This window comes from Gymnoscopelus braueri (genome assembly GCF_963280865.1).
Source record: "Gymnoscopelus braueri genome assembly, chromosome: 9".
In the NCBI taxonomy this organism is placed as follows: Eukaryota; Metazoa; Chordata; class Actinopteri; order Myctophiformes; family Myctophidae; genus Gymnoscopelus; species Gymnoscopelus braueri.
The window spans coordinates 6,460,394-6,481,398 of NC_137610.1; the positions used below are offsets into that span (position 1 = coordinate 6,460,394).

At 41.2% G+C, this 21,005-nt stretch overlaps 1 protein-coding gene across 1 annotated transcript; it reads left to right on the forward strand.

Annotated features, from left to right (window-relative positions):
- Window positions 1–1,672: 1,672 nt before the first annotated feature.
- On the forward strand, window positions 1,673–20,770 carry eif3ja (eukaryotic translation initiation factor 3, subunit Ja). Its single transcript, XM_080436701.1, has 8 exons — window positions 1,673–1,705; window positions 3,001–3,080; window positions 5,174–5,231; window positions 5,928–6,019; window positions 6,604–6,682; window positions 11,958–12,167; window positions 17,848–17,921; window positions 19,830–20,770. Exons 1-8 carry the CDS (start codon window positions 1,684–1,686, stop codon window positions 19,995–19,997), a joined length of 783 nt encoding a protein of 260 aa, XP_080292827.1. The 5' UTR covers window positions 1,673–1,683; the 3' UTR covers window positions 19,998–20,770.
- Window positions 20,771–21,005: the final 235 nt, after the last annotated feature.

The following is a 21,005-nucleotide window of genomic DNA, read 5'->3' on the forward strand; positions in this document are numbered from 1 at the left end:
AGCCAGTAGTTTATTTTATTTTAGTTCCATCAACTGTTTATTTTACTGTTGTAATTCCTAATTTGTCCTGTGAAGATATCACTGCAGTAGATGGCGCTATTGTAACGATTATGGATCATAGCCAGATTGATTGATTGAAATTTTTATTAGGCAAAAGAATGTAAAACAGCACAGTTACATTTATAATACTTTTGTCTAAAAGGTCCGACCAAAAAAGTCCTTGCGGACTTGTTTCCGTTGGGGTTCTTGAATTAATTTCATAGACATATATAGTAGCAACCAAACAGTTCAAATCAACATAATAAACAGAGAAAAAAAATACCACTATGTACAAAAAAAGCATCATGAAAAATAAAATAAAAGTATATACAAAAAAAAAAAAAAGGGGGGAGGGGGGTCATCTGTCTACAGGGAAACTGGTACTACCTCCTCTTATGGCCTCCAGAAAGATGAGGTTTTTAAGGCTGTTTTGAATGAGCCCAACCAACTGCATTTTTTGAGGGATGGGGTTAGGCTATTCCATACCTCGGTGGCCGTGGTGTAGAAGGAGAATTTGCCCATGTTTGTTTTGTGGGTGGGTGGTACCAGATTGTTGTTTACGCTCCCTCTAGTTTTGTGACTGTGGGTGTCACTAACTTTTTGGAGGTATTTTGACAGATAAGCGGGTATAGGGGGCATTTCGGGCAAATCTGCATTTACAATTTTGAAGACCAGTCCCATTTTTAGTTGTTTAACCCTGTCTTCCACCCTGAGCCAGCCTAGGCTGGTAAAGTGAGTGGGAGTGAAGTGGGTCATGGGCCCCAGTCCGAGAAGTAGTCGAATCAGTTTGTTTTGGGAGGTTTGAAGCTTAGTCTTCAGTGACACTGAGGTGTTGGAGTACCAAGAGGAGCAAGCATAGTCAAAAAGGGGCTGAATCAGGGCCCCTGAGAGGGTCCTGAGGGCCTGAGGGTTGACAAAAGGGGAAACTCTGCCCATAAATCTGGTTCTCTGGTTTACTCCTTTGACTACCTTTGTTGCCATGCTTTCTCCTGTGAGGTATTTGTCAAGAATACATCCCAAATAGGTAATCTCTTCTTTGCTAGAGATGATTGTGTCATCGACTTTGACCTTGAAGTCATTAACCTTCATCTTACTGAGGGAATGTTTGGTCCCAAAGAGAATGGATTCAGTTTCCCCAAGGTGTAGTGACAGTTTGTTATCGGTAAGCCAGGTACGGATTTTGGAAAGTTCGGAGCTGAGAGCTTCCTCAACTTGCATCTTGTCCTCACCCAAGATCAGGAGTGCCGAGTCATCACCTGCATCACAGCGTTAGAGAGAGTTTCTCCTTAACACTATGTTACTGTTCAGCTGTTCTTCCTATAGTTCCTCCTTAACACTATGTTACTGTTCAGCTGTTCTTCCTATAGTTCCTCCGGTCACTTCTCACTACTCACCAAAACAAAGACGGTTTGAAGATGTTACAAAACCTACTCTGCTTAAACCCGTCTTTTACTTTGATAAATGGCTAAAGTGTATTGTTTATTTTGACTAAAGACGAAAGGCTGCTCTACTGCTGTGTCAGTTAATGGCTGAACAATATCACAGACTCTTATAACTCAGTGGACCAGAGAGCGGAACCATGAAGCTGTGGGTTTGTGTCCAGACGTTCCACGGACCTTTTTATCAGGGAGGACACCTGCAAACATGGAGGAGGATCGTTGTTGGGGTGAATTTATAAATATTATTATTATTATTATTATAGTATATATAAATATACATATAATACATGTTACTGCTGGGTTACACTGTTCTTTACATTATAATATATATATATATAGATATACATATAATACTAGCCATGGTTCACATGACGCTTGTATACAAGCGTCATGGTGCGAGTCCCCCTGGTTTATAGCGGTGTTCGATTTTTTTTACATTGCCAACTCTCACATGTACATAAACGTTCAGATTTCAAATATAAAGTGCTTAACCCCGAGCCACGGATGTTACAAGGCGATCCGGACAGCGATAAGTACCCGTACCTCCCGTATTGTTCAATAAAAAGCATTTTAATCCGATCGCCGGTCATTTTCTAAAAATGTTCTCCAATACTTTCAACCATGCGACACTAATGGTTGGAAGGTGTATTGCACTATGATTCATAAAAATAAAAAAATGGCCGGCGATGGGATTAAAATGCTTTTTATTGAACAATACGGGAGATATGGGTACTTATCGCGGTCCGGATCGCCTTGTAACATCCGTGGCTCGGGGGTAAGCACTTTATATTTGAAATCTGAACGTTTATGTACATGTGAGAGTTGGCAATGTAAAAAAATCAAACACCGCTATAAACCAGGGGGGACTCGGCACCATGACTGTCATGGTATGACAGTCATGTTTCAGTTTCAGGGCTAATATAATACATGTTAATGCTGGGTTACACTGTTATTTACATTATAAATATATATAATAATAATAATAATAATAATAATAATAATAATAATAATAATGCATGTTACTGCAGGCTTAAACGGAGTTATTTTAAATTAAACATTACAATTTTTAATAACATCTGTGCACTGAACACACCAGGACGTTTTAAAATGGACATTTTATATGTTTATTTTATTATAGACATTTTACATGTTTATTTTATAATAGACATTTGATATGTTTATTTTGTAATAGACATTTGATATGTTTATTCTATAATAGATATTTGATATGTTTATTTTACAATAGATATTTTATATGTTTATTTTATAATACCGGTAGATAGTTTATATGTTTATTTTATAATAGATATTTGATATGTTTATTTTATAATAGATATTTGATATGTTTATTTTTTAATAGATATTTGATATGTTTATTTTATAATGGATATTTTATATATTTATTTTATAATAGATATTTTATATGTTTATTTTATAATAGATATTTTATATGTTTATTTTATAATAGATATTTTATATATTTATTTTATAATAGATATTTGATATGTTTATTTTATAATAGATACAGAGCTGGTGGATCCTGAAGATCAGAAAGAGACTGTGTTGGATAAATGGGATGGAGAGGATGAGGAGGATGTGAAGGTACTCCAAACAATGATTCATTATGTTATTATGTTGGATAAATGGGACGGATACACCACCAGGTTCATTTGTTGACTTGGCATCCTATAGTTTATAGTTTTAATGCAGGGACGGAAATCTGGCTTGAGGCTGGGGGGCTGGGGGGGGGGGTCGCCCGCGCGGATGCCGAGAATGTGCACGCACGCATTTTTTTTCCCGTTAATTTTTTCCTTCATTTTCCTCTAACTATTAAGACAGGAGACGGGCGTCTTTGACAGGCGTCGCAATGTCACGTTAGTAGCCCTGGTTCAGGTTCTATTAAATAAGTATTTTTCATTATTTTAATATTTATTTGTATTATTCTAAATGACTTGGTCCAATCTGAAGCTAGGGGGAGACTAAACCCCCCCAGCCCCCCCGGGATCTCCGCGCCTGTTGCAATGTACATATTATGTATTTTTGGGTATTATTCTGTTAAACTGATGCTAGGTTCTTTACATGTGATCCTAGTTTAATGAGACACTACACTGTCTCTCTGTATTCTATGATCCTATAGTTTACTGAGACACTACAATGTCTCTCTGTATTCTATGATCCTATAGTTTATTGAGACACTACACTGTCTCTCTGTATTCTATGATCCTATAGTTTACTGAGACACTACACTGTTTCTCTGTATTCTATGATCCTATAGTTTACTGAGACACTACACTGTCTCTGTATTCTATGATCCTTAGTTTATTGAGACACTACACTGTCTCTCTGTATTCTATGATCCTATAGTTTACTGAGACACTACACTGTCTCTCTGTATTCTATGATCGTATAGTTTACTGAGACACTACACTGTCTCTCTGTATTCTATGATCCTATAGTTTACTGAGACACTACACTGTCTCTCTGTATTCTATGATCCTATAGTTTACTGAGACACTACACTGTCTCTCTGTATTCTATGATCGTATAGTTTACTGAGACACTACACTGTCTCTCTGTATTCTATGATCCTATAGTTTACTGAGACACTACACTGTCTCTCTGTATTCTATGGTCCTATAGTTTACTGAGACACTACACTGTCTCTCTACATTCTATGATCCTATAGTTTACTGAGACACTACACTGTCTCTCTGTATTCTATGACCCTATAGTTTACTGAGACACTACACTGTCCTTGTATTCTATGATCCTATAGTTTACTGAGACACTACACTGTCTCTCTACATTCTATGATCCTATAGTTTACTGAGACACTACACTGTCTCTCTGTATTCTATGATCCTATAGTTTACTGAGACACTACACTGTCTCTCTGTATTCTATGATCCTATAGTTTACTGAGACACTACATTGTCTCTGTATTCTATGATCCTATAGTTTATTGAGACACTACACTGTCTCTCTGTATTCTATGATCCTATAGTTTACTGAGACACTACACTGTCTCTCTACATTCTATGATCCTATAGTCCACTGAGACACTACACTGTCTCTCTGTATTCTATGATCCTATAGTTTACTGAGACACTACACTGTCTCTCTGTATTCTATGATCCTATAGTTTACTGAGACACTACACTGTCTCTCTGTATTCTATGATCCTATAGTTTACTGAGACACTACACTGTCTCTCTGTATTCTATGATCCTATAGTTTACTGAGACACTACACTGTCTCTCTGTATTCTATGATCCTATAGTTTACTGAGACACTACACTGTCTCTGTATTCTATGATCCTATAGTTTACTGAGACACTACACTGTCTCTGTATTCTATGATCCTATAGTTTACTGAGACACTACACTGTCTCTACATTCTATGATCCTATAGTTTACTGAGACACTACACTGTCTCTGTATTCTATGATCCTATAGTTTACTGAGACACTACACTGTCTCTCTGTATTCTATGATCCTATAGTTTACTGAGACACTACACAGCCGATTATCTGTTTTACACTGACAGTAACATATATATTGATAATGTTATGTAGTTTTATGGTCTTAGTTTGACAGATTGCTGTGAGCTTTTTGGGTCGTTTCACGGTCCTTTGTCACAACGTTACATCTGAGATTTGCAGGATAATTGATTGATGAAGTGATTTAATTTGCAGGATAATTGGGACGATGAGGAAGAAGAACTGAAAGAAGAACAGAAGAAGAAGAATACCGGTATGGTCTTTTCAGTAGAATTATTCTTTTAAATGTATTATATCTATACTAGCCTCTAGATATTTTATTGTTATATTATATGCATTCTCTGTATGTGATTATCTTGTTTATTGTAAGTCACTCGGATATGAGCGTCTGATGAATGAATGCATTGTAAATGTTGTCTCTATAATATTCTTTATTCACTCATAGATGTCTCTAGATGTGATACGGTCACCTGACTTGATTGAATACTCTATTAAGAAATGTGTACAGCGGTACGGTTTACAGTTGTTGTTAAAAGGATAACACAAAAAGCCCTAGGGGCTCGTTTCCATTGTGGTCCTGTGTATTCAATTAATACCTAAAGTCATTCAACAGTAGTATAGCCGACTGCAGAGTCTGTCATTGTTCCAAATGCAAGAACAAATAATAGCAGTAATGTACAGTTGAAACGCTTGATATTTAATATAATCCTAGTCTCTGAATGAAAGTAAAGAGAGAACCCTGATCTGAGGTCAGGTTCTCTGAATGAAAGTAAAGAGAGAACCCTGATCTGAGGTCAGGTTCTCTGAATGAAAGTAAAGAGAGAACCCTGATCTGAGGTCAGGTTCTCTGAATGAAAGTGAAGAGAGAACCCTGATCTGAGGTCAGGTTCTCTGAATGAAAGTGAAGAGAGAGAAATTAAGTGTTTGTTTCTCAACGTCTTTTTTACAGAGACAAAACCACCAGAGAAGAAGAAACTACGTGAAAAAATTAAAGAGAAGGAACTTTTACAAAGAAAAGAAGAAGAAGAAGAGAAGAAAAGAGTGAGTAGTTTTTAGCTATTATTATATTCACCACAGCATTAGACCTGGTTTATTATTAAATGGTTCTGTTCTCTTAGGACTTTAGTCTTTATACTGGTTTACATATAGGATTGAGATTTTTTAGGATGTTAACCATTCCAGTTAGGTTCCTATAGGGGTTCCAAATGGACCCTAACAGGCCTGTAACTCTGAGAGTGTACACATGGAACCAAATGGACCCTTACAGGTCTATTACTCTGAGAGGCCTCAGGGCATTAAGGCCACTGTGGCATTAAGGCCATGTGGCCTCAGGGCATTAAGGCCACTGTGGCCTCAGGGCATTAAGGCCAGCTCAGGGCATGACATTGTTTTGAGGGGCACAAGGCCAAACCGAGGGGCAACGACGGCCATGGCCTTCGTGGCCTTCCTGAAATTCCTGCCCTGATGTAACATTAATCTGTGAGTTTAATGAGTCTAAAGATGTGTTCTCCCAGCAGTTATGCTCAGCTTTGTTTGATTGGCTCCTAGTTGGAGGATTCCCAGGAAAACATTAATATACAGTTACAATGTATCTAATCTAATGGTGACTGTTGATTGGTTCCTAGTTGGAGGATTCCCAGGAAAACACAGCAGAGAAAGCAGAGGAAGAGTTGGCAGAGAAACAGCTGGCCAATGAGCTTTTAGGTACGTGCAAACAGCTGTCCAATCAGAATCAGAATCAGTTTTATTGTCACATCACAGGTTTACAAGGTAAAAAAGTGGGTGAAATTCTTTTTTGTACATCGTTCCCATCGCAACGTTAGTTTCCATAGAAAGAAGAGGGGGGGGGGGAGAAGAAGAGGGTGGGGGGCAGGTGGGAAGGAGATCAAAACAAGAGAGCAACAGAAGGCCAGACAAGTTATCTACATATTTACAAATTACCTGAGATAATAAAAAAAAAAAAAAAAACTAAACTAAGGTGCCTGAGCATAGCAGCAATGTATTGTATACTGTGCATGTTATACTTATACTGTGCATGATAGACAAAGGACGTTAAGGTGCTTAGAGGAAAAGGAGCACAATAAAAAAAAGACCCAAAAAAAGTCAGTGCGTTATACAAGTGATTAAGGTGCAAAAGGTCAGTGCGTGTCCACCTAGAGTGGACTGACCCTAGTATAATCCGCATGTAGCTCCATGAGGGAGTGCAACAAAAAGTCATTTGTACCTGGTGTAGTCCACAGGTGTGTCCGAGGGGGGGCTAAAGTCCAAGTCATTGTCCCTGGTATAATCCACAGGTGTGTTCAGGAAGAGCCAGAAAAGTCTGCGCCGCCTGCTGTCAGGCTGCTGAACTCATCCAGGCTTATGCCCCATTCAGCATTCTGACAGCAGCTGGATTGAAACTACACCAAAATCTGGTGGTGGAACTCTTGATACTGCGGTAGAGCCCCTTGCCCGGTCGCGGTCGTTGTAGGGGGTTGAACAGTCTGTGACTTGGGTGGTGCTTGTCCTTGATGATGCGCTTGGCTTTGACCACGCACCGCTTTTTGTACAGTTCCTGGAGCGCTGGGAGCTCGATTCCCATTATCCGCTCTGCCGATCGCACTACTCGTTGTAGGCTGACCTTTTCTCGGGCAGTGCAGTTCCCGTACCAGGCCGTGACACAGCCTGTTAGGATGCCTTCAACAGAACTGTTGTAGTACAGCCTGAGGATGCGACGTCCTACTCCGAGCTTCTTCAGGCGGCGGAGCCAGTACAGTCGCTGCTGAGCCTTTTTCCTCACGTGTGTGGAGTGCGTCTCCCATTTTAGGTCCTCCTCGATGTGTACTCCGAGGAACTTGAACTCGCTGACCCTTTCCACTGCAGCACCGTCGATGAGGATGGGCGCATGGTCTCTCCGCGGCCTCCTGAAGTCCACGATCAGTTCTTTGGTCTTGTCGACGTTAAGAGAGAGGTTGTTCTCGCGGCACCAGTGTGCCAGTGATTTGATCTCCTCTCTGTAGTCAGACTCGTCGTTGTTGACGATTCGGCCTATCACTGTCGTGTCGTCCGCGTACTTTATGATGGTGTTGGAGACATGTGTGGCTATGCAGTCATACGTGTACAGGGAGTAGAGGAGAGGGCTCAGCACGCATCCCTGGGGTGCTCCGGTGTTGAGGGTCAGGGGGTCGGATGTGATGCTGCCCATTCTCACCACCTGATGTCGGTTGGACAAGAAGTCCTGTATCCAGTCGCACATGCTTGGGTGTAGCCCTAGGTGTCTGAGCTTTTTGTCAAGTATTGCTGGGACAATGGTGTTGAATGCTGAGCTGTAGTCCACGAACAGCATACGTACATATTTGTCCTTCAGCAGCTTGTTGTCCATGTGCGAGAGGACGGTGTGGAGAGCCATGGCAATAGCGTCGTCGGTGGATCTGTTTTTGCGGTATGCATACTGCCACGGATCCAGCGAGGCAGGTAGCGTGGAGCTGATGTATTCCCTCACCAGTTTCTCGAAACACTTGCTGACGATCGGGGTGAGAGCAACAGGTCTCCAGTCGTTCAGGCATGTCACTTTGGCCTTTTTGGGAATGGGCACAATGGTTGACATTTTGAACCCTGCAGGGACCACAGCCAGGGAGAGGGAGAGGTTAAAGATGTCAGCGAAGACACCCGCCAGCTGGTCTGCACATGTCTTAAGGACCCGGCCTGGAATCCCATCAGGTCCGGCTGCCTTGTGGATGTTGACCCGTGTGAAGGCTGTACGCACTTCTCTCTCCGAGATGGTTAGAGGAGGGTTCTCCTCTGCTGGTGCTGCTGATGGCCCCGCTTGGCTGCCGCGGTTGGAGCTGATCTCAAACCGGCCGTAGAAAGTGTTCAGTTCGTTGGGGAGGGAGGCAGGCGGGTTCACCTCGCTTCTGGTTCTTGTTTTGCAGTCTGTCAAGGTGTGTACTGCCTGCCATGTGCTCCTGATGTCGTCATTGCTGAGTTTGTCTTGCATCTTTTTTGTGTAGGCCTTTTTCGCCTTCCTGATGGCGCTGTTTAGGGCCGCGCGCGTCGTGTTGCGCGTTTCCACGTCGCCAGATTTGAAACCAGCGTCCCGTTCATGCAGATGTGCACGTACTCCGCTGTCCATCCATGGTTTCTGATTGGGATAGATCCGAACTGTCTTTTTTGGGACTATGTCATCTATGCACTTGCTGATAAAGCCAGTGACTGAGTCTGAGAGTTCGTTGATGTTATTCCCAGCGGCGTTCTTAAACATCCCCCAGTCAGTCTGGTAGAAGCAGGATTGTAGCATAGCGTCTGTGTCCTCAGACCAGATTCGGATTTCCTTCTCAACGACCGGCTCCCTTTTTAGCCTCTGTTTGTAGGCAGGTAGCAGCTGGATGGCGTCGTGGTCAGAGCTTCCTAGCGGTGGGCGGCGGAGAGCTTTGTATCCATCCTTGAAGGGCGTGTAGCAGTGGTCAAGAATATTGTCACCACGGGTACTGCAGGCGACATGCTGGTGGAATTTGGGAAAGACCTTTTTTAGGTCTGTCCGGTTGAAGTCGCCTAGGCAGATGACTGCGCAGTCCGGGTGGCGATTTTCTTGTGCACTGATCGCCTGGTGTAATTCCCTCATAGCTGTGTCCTTATTAGCTCCAGGATGAATGTAAACAACGGCTACAATCACGATGCTGAAGTCGCGTGGTAGGTAGAAAGGACGGCAGGCTATGATTAAAAGTTCAAGGTCTGGTGAGCAGTGACTATCTAGGATTTTAACATCTTTGCACCAGTTGTTGTTGATCAAGGCACAAACTCCCCCCCCACGTTGCTTACCGCTCAGTACAGGGTCTCTGTCCTTCCTATACGCGGTGAAGCCAGGAGGAGTGATAGAAGAATCAGATGCTAACTCCGTTAGCCACGTCTCTGTTAGCACAACAATACAAGTGCTCCTCGTCTCTGCGTTGTATTTAACGCGCGCCAGTAAGTCGTCCATAGTGGTCACTGTTCTTGATTCACACAGAGATCTAACGTTCGCTAGCAGGATCGAAGGCAGTGCAGGTTTATATCCACGTTTTGTTGTTCTTACGATGAGCTTCCAATGAGCTTTTAGGTACTTACAAACAGCTGGCCAATGAGCTGAATACAATACAATCATTGTTTAGTTTATCACTGTCTTACATTCTATAACATCGGCAGCAGTGAGTTTAGCAGGAGAGCCAGGGGCTAAGAGCTCTCTATAGGCACGGCAGCAGCTAGCTCTGGTCCATAGCATTATGCAGCAGCTAGCTCTGGTACATAGTGTTAGACAGCAGCTAGCTCTGGTCCATAGCGTTAGGCAGCAGCGAGCTCTGGTCCATAGTGTTAGACAGCAGCTAGCTCTGGTCCATAGCGTTAGACAGCAGCTAGCTCTGGTCCATAGCGTTAGACAGCAGCAGCTCTGGTCCATAGCGTTAGGCAGCAGCTAGCTCTGGTCCATAGCGTTAGACAGCAGCTAGCTCTGGTCCATAGCGTTAGACAGCAGCTAGCTCTGGTCCATAGCGTTAGACAGCAGCTAGCTCTGGTCCATAGCGTTAGGCAGCAGCGAGCTCTGGTCCATAGTGTTAGACAGCAGCTAGCTCTGGTCCATAGCGTTAGACAGCAGCTAGCTCTGGTCCATAGCGTTAGACAGCAGCAGCTCTGGTCCATAGCGTTAGGCAGCAGCTAGCTCTGGTCCATAGCGTTAGGCAGCAGCTAGCTCTGGTCCATAGCGTTAGGCAGCAGCTAGCTCTGGTCCATAGCGTTAGACAGCAGCTAGCTCTGGTCCATAGCGTTAGACAGCAGCAGCTCTGGTCCATAACGTTAGGCAGCAGCTAGCTCTGGTCCATAGCGTTAGGCAGCAGCTAGCTCGGGTCCATAGCGTTAGGCAGCAGCTAATCTCTCAAGAACAGATTCAGAGCTGTGCTTGAATCTGTCAGGAGCTCCGTTGAGAACCTATGCACAATGGCTACAAGTGAGCGGGCCTTCAGATCAGGCAGCAGGCCACGCTTTACCCAATCAAATGTAGTGGGCGGGATTTACAACTGTGCGCTCGCTTCCCACTGGAAACAAACCGAAACTCATTTAACAATAGCGTCCTCGAAGCCGACAAAACCACGGAGAGTTAGAAACATTTTAACTTGCTCTTTCATCATAGAAACAAGTGGGCTTATAACAAAAACGATCCATGTTCTTTGGGAGAATTGGTGTTAGTGTTCCGTGGTGAAATATTGTTAGTGGGAATGAAAACATAGGCGCACCACCGGAAGTAGTTAATCCCCCCCCCCAGAGTCAAATCAAAGGTAAAAAAACAGCAGAGGGCACTGTTTTTCCTTTTTTTTGACGATGGGTTCCCAGATTGGGCAGCAGCTAGCTCTGGTCCAAAATAATCAGGTTTATTTTTAGATCAGTTCGATAGCGATATGGCATTTTACGGCCGATATCGTCCGATTTCGATACGTTACCGATATAATCATGCATCCTTAAAGGTAGGGTAAGTGATATTTTTGGGTTAAAACAAAAAGTATTTTGTTAAAAGGTTAAAACACTATATTCTGATATTGCTATAGAGTGTTTTTTCAGTAACAGATGTCTCCCTGTCTCTACAGCTCTTTAATAAACAGAAAATAAAATTTCCGGTAGGTGTCAGAATCTCAGCCAATCAGGAGAAAGTACCCATTTTTAAGCTTAATTTGTATAGTGTTCCAGTTCCAATTTTGTCTGCTCATTTGTTAGTGTCATCACTTCCAATTTCACTTGTTTAATCTGTATCCTGATTGAGTTCTCTGTCCTGGCTGGATAAAATTGGAAATGAAATGCATTTTCTGTTTAATAAAGAGCTGGAGAGACAAGGAGACTCCTTTTACTGAACAAACACTCTATAGCAATGAGTACTATCAGAATATAGAACCAAAGCAAATCACTTACCCTACCTTTAATTCTTACAATATTCAGCACCTTTCATCACTTCTGAAGTCAAGTTTTCCTTCTTCTCCTCCAGGTGTGTCCAACCATGTTCCTGCTGGTGTTGATGACATCGGCCTGTCTTCTAAAGACTGTTCTAAAGACTGTATTGATGACATCAGCCTGTCTTCTAAAGACGACTTCACAGAGTTTGAGAGGCTGTTGAAAGATAAAATATGTCCGTATGAAAAGTCCATTCATTACTCTGGCTTCCTGGAGTCTTTATTTAGGAACCTCTGTCTGTCACGTGAGTACTGAGGCTTAATACGTCTTTAACCACATCAACCCTATATACTGCCCACAAAAAGTTTGGAAACTTAACTCGATTATTTCTCCCTTTCAATAATTGTGGGATAATTGTGGGATCGCTTTTTATTATTACGGGGCCAGAGCTCAGCTCTGGACCTGTTTTAATGTTCCCCTCTTTTTTCTTCTCCCACTTTTGGCATACGCTTTTTACGAAACTCGGCCATATGGTAGATGGTCATGAAAAACTATCAAGAAATAAATCTCACAATCTTTCGTCAAAAGGTGGCGCTATAGCACTCAATTGAAAATGCCAACTTTGAACAGGTACAACTCATGCCCTGTTTGACCTACAGCCATAAAACTTCAATACACACATGCGTCTACTCATGATGAACAACTTTAACCCTCTGACTTTTTACCTCTGACCTTTAGATCTCCCACCATTTTGAATTATATGAAAAACAGTTAAAACCTATCTCCTCCTGGGATTTTTGAGTAATCTGCACGAAACGTTTTACACATGAACTTTGGACCTATGCCGACAAACTGATGCAAAAGATTTTCCATAAGTGAAAAAATGAAGCTTTAATGAGCCAATGAATATTGCAGTTTTATGACAATTATTCATCTGCCCCTAACACATACATGCAGACTCACATTTCTTTGAAACTTTGCGTTAATGTTGAGGGTCATTCCAAATATCACTGAAACCAATCTTACTCCAATTGGTCAAAGGGGGGCGCTATAGCGATTTTTTGAAAGTGCAAACTTTAAACAGGCAAAAGTCATGCCTCGTTTGGCCGACAGCCATTAAACCTGCTTACACATGTGCCTTGACTCATGAGGAACACATGTATCACGTTGACCAGTAAGCTCCGCCCTTAGATTGTCCGCAATTTTGAGCAGTTTGAAAAACACTTAAACCCAGGATTTTTCAGCTATTTGCGTGAAACTGTATCATCTGTGTGATCTCCTTTTTCACAAGTTCTTGTCTGTTGGTCCAATGGCTTCTCCCTTAAACGTATGCCTCACAACCTGAAGGTTGCCAGTTCAAGCCTCACTTGATGCGGACTTCATTAAAGTTGCATTGCACACAACATGATTGTGTCAATTAATACATGTGCAATTGTTAAACATAACCTGAAATACTTATTTGAGAGGCTATGTTTTTGCAATGTATGACATACTTCATTCTGAAAATAGCCGATCTACAATCTCAAAACTTTTCAGATAGCAACGTGTTTCTGAGTTTGTAGATCGGCTGCTTTCACTGGTTCACTTTTATCTTCAACAGACAACCTCAGCCTGGACAAAGCTATAGCACTATAGGTAATGTTGCAGCCCGTCAATCCGAAGGTTGAGGGTTAGATTCCTGTTAATGGCAATAGGTTGACACGTCCAATCAATCCATTCTGCTTCCATCCTTCTCTCTCTTCAATCTATTGTTTCCATGTCTCTCTCTCTTCAATCTATTCCGTTTCCATGTCTCTCTCTCCGCCCTTAGATTGTTCGCAATTTTGAGCAGTTTGAAAAACACTTAAACCCAGGATTTTTCAATTATTTGCGTGAAATGGTATCATCTGTCTGACCTCCGTTTTCACTGTATCAGGTCTGTTGGTCCAATGGCTTCCCGCTTAAGTGAATGTTTCACAACATCAAGGTTGCCGGTTCAAGCCTTACTTGGTGGAGACTTCATTTAAAGTGCATTGCAAACTACAAGACTGTATTAATGAATACATATGCAATTGATAAAGATAACATGAAATGCTTATCTGAGAAGGTCTGTTTTTGCAATGTATGACATACTTCATTTTGAAAATAGCCGATCTACAATCTCAAAACTTTTCAGATAGCAATGTGTTTCTGAGCTTGTAGATCGGCTGCTTTCACTGGTTCAGTTTTATCTTCAACAGACAACCTCAGCCTGGTCAAAGCTATAGCACTATAGGTAGTGTTGCAGCCTGTCAATCCAAAGATTGAGGGTTCGATTCCTGTTAATGGCAATAGGTTGACACATCCAATCAATCCATTCTGCTTCCATGTCTCTCTCTCTTCAATCTATTCCGTTTCCATGTCTCTCTCTCCGCCCTTAGATTGTCCGCAATTTTGAGCAGTTTAAAAAACACTTAAACCCAGGATTTTTCTGTTATTTGCGTGAAATGGTATCATCTGTCTGACCTCCGTTTTCACTGGATTAGGTCTGTTGGTCCAATGGCTTCCCGCTTAAGTGAATGTTTCATAACATCAAGGTTGCCGGTTCAAGCCTCACTTGGTGGAGACTTCATTTAAAGTGCATTGCAAACAACAAGACTGTATTAATGAATACATATGCAATTGATAAAGATAACATTAAATGCTTATCTGAGAAGGTATGTTTTTGCAATGTATGACATACTTCATTCTGAAAATAGCCGATCTACAATCTCAAAACTTTTCAGATAGCAACGTGTTTCTGAGCTTGTAGATCGGCTGCTTTCACTGGTTCAGTTTTATCTTCAACAGACAACCTAAGCCTGGTCAAAGCTATAGCACTATAGGTAGTGTTGCAGCCTGTCAATCCGAAGGTTGAGGGTTCGATTCCTGTTAATGGCAATAGGTTGAGATGTCCAATCAATCCATTCTGCTTCCATCTCTCTCTCTCTTCAATCTATTATGTTTCCATGTCTCTCTCTCTCAATTAATGCATGTGCAACTGTTAAAGGTAACATGAAATGCTTCTTGGAGAGAGTATGTTTTTGCAATGTATGACAAACTTCATTGTGAAAATAGCCGATCTACAATCTCACAACTTTTCAGATAGCAACGTTTTGTGAGCTTGTAGATCGGCTACTTTCACTAGTTTTCGTTCCGAGGAGACACAAAAATGCCTTTATTGGTAAATGGTTTGTGAACCAGTGATCTAGAGTAGTTCGGGACACAGAGGCTTGGTTCATAATGGACGGAAATACTTATAACAAGTAAGACGCGCGAACGCGGTAAGCGAACGCAAAAAAAGAAAAAAAAGAATGAAAAAAAATATTAAAAAAAAAGTAACCAATAAAAAAATATTTTAAAAAAAAAATAATAATCTGCGTTAAAAGGAGCATCTTAGAAAAATACAAATTCCCCCAAAAAAAACTTGGAATGTTTTTGAACAATTCAACAAAGTGTTTGAAGTGCCTGTTTCACCCACTTCCGGGGGGCGGAGCCAAAATCGAAGCCCGAAGTATTTGTTCGTAGACCCCCACTTAGGGGGGGTAGAAAAAGTTTGGGAGCGATTCGGGCACTTTTCATTTAACATGGGGTTTCAATGGGGAGTTTTTAGGAGCCTTCTCCGGGGCGTGGCTTCCGGGGGAAGGGGCGGGCTTAAACGCAACCTTGACAGGTGTGTTCAGTTTTCAAAGACCTTTCATTTGATGTATGGTACGTCTAAATTGGACATTTACTTATCTCAGAGGAGCTGCACACAGGCAGTGCACACAGAGACACAGAGACACAGAGAGAGAGAGACACAGAGAGAGAGAGACACAACCCAAGCAGGGTTACATAGTAAGCTCCACTTGGTCGGAGGCGCGGCTTCGCCGCGCCTCCTCCCGCGTTCGCAAATATCAACAGACACTACCAGTAATTGTGTCAATTAATACATAATGCAATTGATAAAGATAACCTGAAATGCTTATTTGAGAGGGTATGAAGTATGTATGACATACTTCATTCTGAAAATAGCCGATCTACAATCTCAAAACCTTTCAGATAGCAACGTTCTTTCTGAGCTTGTAGTTCGGCTGCTTTCACTGGTTCACTTTTATCTTCAACAGACAACCTCAGCCTAGACAAAACTATAGCACTATAGGTAGTGTTGCAGCCTGTCAATCCGAAGGTTGAGGGTTCGTTCCTGTTAATGGCAATAGGTTGAGATGTCTAATCAATCCATTCTGCTTCCATCTCTCTCTCTTTTCAATCTATTATGTTTCCTTGTCTCTCTCTCTTCAATCTATTCCGTTTCCATGTCTCTCTCTCTCTCTCTCTCTCTCTCTCTCTCTCTCTCTCTTCAATCTATTCCGTTTCCATGGCTCTCTCGCTCTCTCTCTCTCTCTCTTCAATCTATTCCGTTTCCATGTCTCTCTCTCTCTTTCTCTTCAATCTGTTTCCATGTTTCTCTCTCTCTTTTTCTTCAATCTATTGCGTTTCCATGTCTCTCTCTCTCTTTCTCTTCAATCTATTCCGTTTCCATGTCTCTCTTTCTCTTCAATCTATTCCGTTTCCATGTCTCTCTCTCTTTCTCTTCAATCTATTCCGTTTCTATGTCTCTCTCTCTCTTTCTCTTCAATCTATTCCCCCTCTCTCTCTCTCTCTCTCTCTCTCTCTCTCTCTCTCTCTCTCTCTCTCTCTCTCTCTCCATTCTTAGACTTACGCGTCTCCTCGGAACAGAAACCAGTGAAAATAGCCGATCTACAATCTCACAACCTTTCAGATGGCAACATTTTGTGAGCTTGTAGATCAGCTATTTTCAATGGTTTCTGTTCCGAGGAGACATACAATTTCTGTATTGGTAGATGGTTAGGGAACCAGTGATCTAGATCTAGAGTAGTTAGCGAAACAAAGGCCTGGTCCGTCAGGGACGGAAAGACTTATATATATATCAACAGACACTACCAGGACTATCATATCTCTAGCTCAATGAGAAGAAAGGCAGCCTATGAGTCCGGAGGTCACCGGTTCGATCCCTGTCCGAGGCGATCATGATGATCTGTCTCTCTCTCTCACTCTTCAGTTTCCATGTCTCTCTCGCTCTCTCTCTCCAGTTTCCATGTCTGTCTGTCTCTCTCTCTCTCTTCAATCTATTCAGTTTCCATCTCTCTCTCTCTCTCTCTCCAGTTTCCATGTCTCTCTCTCTCTAGTTTCCATGTCTCTCTCTCCATCTCCAGTTTCCTTGTCTCTCTCTTCAATCTATTCAGTCTCCATGTCTCTCTCTCTCTCTTTCACTGGCCCCGTGTTATCGCTGCTTGCAGCTATATTTATTATTATTATTCCCCCCGTTTTTTGGGTCATTTCAATGGAGAAATGCCATTTAGTGACGTCATAATGCATAATGCCATTCTAGTCATAATGCATAATGCCATTCTAGTGACGTCATAATACTGATGTCATTGTATTATGACCCTACTATAACACTACTAACACTATCAATACTCAATACCAGCAACATTCTTAGCGATCCCACACTGTTTCTTCAGGAACAGTACTTTCTAGTACCAATTGGTATTGTATTTAAATATTTTTTATCGTTGATTAGTCTCCTTTACAACGAGGTATAACTTGTAAGGATCGTGCATTCGTGGAATAAGGCCACCATCACACGTCTAGCATCACAGTAGTAAATGACACTAATCATCTCTTACATCGTCACTTCAGACTCATGTCATCCGGACCAAGATACAGAACTTTGAAATGGCAAAACATTTTTGTCCATTTCTGCACCAAACAAACTTCACTGATAGGAAAGTTGTGTGTAAACTGGAGACTTCATGTATTGTCTTTGTGTTATGATGTTTTTCTGTTGGAGCAGACTGAAGATGAATATCCATTAGGAGACAATAAGGACTATTATTATTATTATTATTAGTGGTTAAGGTTGATCATTAATTCACATGTTGTGTTGAATACTAATTCATATTTGTATACGTCTGACTTTCCAGTGGAGGTGGAAGACATGAAGAGAATCAACAGCTCAATAACGATCTTACTGGTAGAGAAACAGAAACAAGAGAAGGTTGGTGTCTGCATGTTGTACACATGTGTCTGTTACATACAACATACATAGACATACATACATAGATACACACATGTATGTTACACAACATACATAGATACACACATGTCTGTTACATACAACATACATAGACATACATACATAGATACACACATGTATGTTACATACAACATACATAGATACACACATGTATGTTACATACAACATACATAGATACACACATGTATGTTACATACAACATACATAGACATACATACACACTGTAGATACACACATGTATGTTACATACAACATACATAGACATACATACATAGATACTGATGAGAGAAGGTTGGTGTCTGCATGTTGTACACGTGTTACATACATTTTTACATGTTTTTTCATTTTTTTCCGTGTGTTGACCCACTCCGCCCGCCGCCTGATAATTGCATTGGAATCTATAACCCGTCCTACGGGTCGGACCGCGCATCACTAATAGATACATAGTTACATAGATGTATGTTACATAGAACCTAAATGAGGACCGCTCATCACTAATAGATACATAGTTACATAGATGTGTGTTACATAGAAGCTAAATGAGGACCGCTCATCACTAATAGATACATAGTTACATAGATGTATGTTACATAGAAGCTAAATGAGGACCGCTCATCACTAATAGATACATAGTTACATAGATGTATGTTACATAGAAGCTAAATGAGGACCGCTCATCACTAATAGATACATAGTTACATAGAAGTTAAATGAGGACCGCTCATCACTAATAGATACATAGTTACATAGATGTATGTTACATAGAAGTTAAATGAGGACCGCTCATCACTAATAGATACATAGTTACATAGATGTATGTTACATAGAAGTTAAATGAGGACCGCTCATCACTAATAGATACATAGTTACATAGATGTATGTTACATAGAAGCTAAATGAGGACCGCTCATCACTAATAGATACATAGTTACATAGAAGTTAAATGAGGACCGCTCATCACTAATAGATACATAGTTACATAGATGTATGTTACATAGAACCTAAATGAGGACCGCTCATCACTAATAGATACATAGTTACATAGATGTATGTTACATAGAACCTAAATGAGGACCGCTCATCACTAATAGATACATAGTTACATAGATGTATGTTACATAGAACCTAAATGAGGACAGCACATCACTAATAGATACATAGTTACATAGATGTGTGTTACATATAACCTAAATGAGGAGCATTAGATTAGCCGGAGTCATTATTGTACTTCTTAGCAGAATGTGTTTGTTGGTACATTTAACTAACAGACAAAACTCTGTTTTAGACATGAGTGTGTATCTGTAAACATGTATGAAGACACTTGCCTTATTTTTCATGCAAATGTGTGCCAAACCTTGCTAACAAAATGTTGCAGTGCCCAAAGTGTCAAAAAAAGAAATAAAAATAAGACTACCAAATGAATAACAACATTTTATTTCACATCCTGCCTTGATTAACATCTTGTTATGGTGGAAGGACCGTTAAGTTTGGAGAATGAAGAAATAAACTCGTGATTTGTTGGTTAAAGGAGGTATTACTGTCTCTGGTGGTTAAAGGGGGTATTACTACTACTGTAGCCTCGATCTCCAGGCTTTTATTTTTTAATTTTGCTCAAAAATAAAAGCCTGGACCAGCGAGTCGGTGTTTCGGAAGTGTTTCATTTCCCCAACCAACCAGAGTGCAGTGGGCGTCGCTCCAAATGTTGTGTTGACGGGGCGGGGGCTGACGGACAGATCGGCGAACCAATGGGATCACACGCATTCTCTCTCCGGAGATGTTAAACCCGCCCCTCTATGCCAGATATCAGACACGCTAGGGCAGTCTACTACTACTGTCTCTCACAGCTAACTGTTCATGTTTTTATTCCAGCAACAAAACAAAGGCAAGAAGAAGAAGAAAGGAGTTGTTGCTGCAGGAGGAATGAAGGCCAAGATGAAAGATGATCTGGACGATTATGGAGAGTTTGATGAAGGAGGAGGAGGAGGAGGAGGAGGAGAAGGAGCAGGTTACACACAGGACTTTGAGGACTTCATGTAAACACTTACCTTAACCTGTAACACACCAACACCTGAACACTATGACCTGACACATTCTAGATGTTACTCACAGTAACACATTATGACTGACCAGTCTCTGCAGCCAGACTGTTTATTTATAGGTTTATTTTGGAGGTACAGTACATATTAATGAACACCCCTCATACAATGCAATGTGAATACGCCGGATTTAGCAAGAATGATCATTTCCATCCAAAGTCCCCATACAGAAAACAAGCAGCATTACAAATAGAGCAAATATAAGCATTACTAATGACTCCCACAACGTTCAAATGCTTCTGTCTGTCTGTCATACAGTCTGGAGCAACTGAAGCTCTGTAAATGATCAGAGGATAAAGCAGAAACGTATGTTTCAGCGTGTAATCTGTCCTAATCTAAATAATCTAAGCCTATAAAGCTGCTTATCAGAAGTGGAAATGATAAAATAACATGTAAAGATATTTGAAAATATATTTTCGTGAATGGAAATGACAAACGGATGATAGCTTCTGTTCTCGGCTTTTGGGAGATTGTGTAATAGTTATCTGGCTACGAGAGACTATGACCTGACTGACTAGAGTTTACACACACTATGACCTGACTGACTAGAGTTTACACACACTATGACCTGACTGACTAGAGTTTACACACACACACACACACACACACACACACTATGACCTGACTGACTAGAGTTTACACACACACACACTATGACCTGACTGACTAGAGTTTACACACACTATGACCTGACTGACTAGAGTTTACACTCTATGACCTGACTGACTAGAGTTTACACTCTATGACCTAACTGACTAGAGTTTACACACACTATGACCTGACTGACTAGAGTTTACACACACTGACTGACTAGAGTTTACACACACTATGACCTGACTGACTAGAGTTTACACACACTATGACCTGACTGACTAGAGTTTACACTCTATGACCTGACTGACTAGAGTTTACACTCTATGACCTAACTGACTAGAGTTTACACACACTA

What these genes read in the sequence shown, in the direction of transcription:
- eif3ja (XM_080436701.1), top strand. Translation starts at nt 1,684, where the DNA reads ATGGAGGAGGATCGTTGTTGGG. An exon ending in GCTGGCCAATGAGCTTTTAG is followed by an intron (nt 6,683 to 11,957) that starts GTACGTGCAAAC and finishes CTTCTCCTCCAG; the next exon opens with GTGTGTCCAACCATGTTCCT. An exon ending in AGAAACAGAAACAAGAGAAG is followed by an intron (nt 17,922 to 19,829) that starts GTTGGTGTCTGC and finishes TTTTTATTCCAG; the next exon opens with CAACAAAACAAAGGCAAGAA.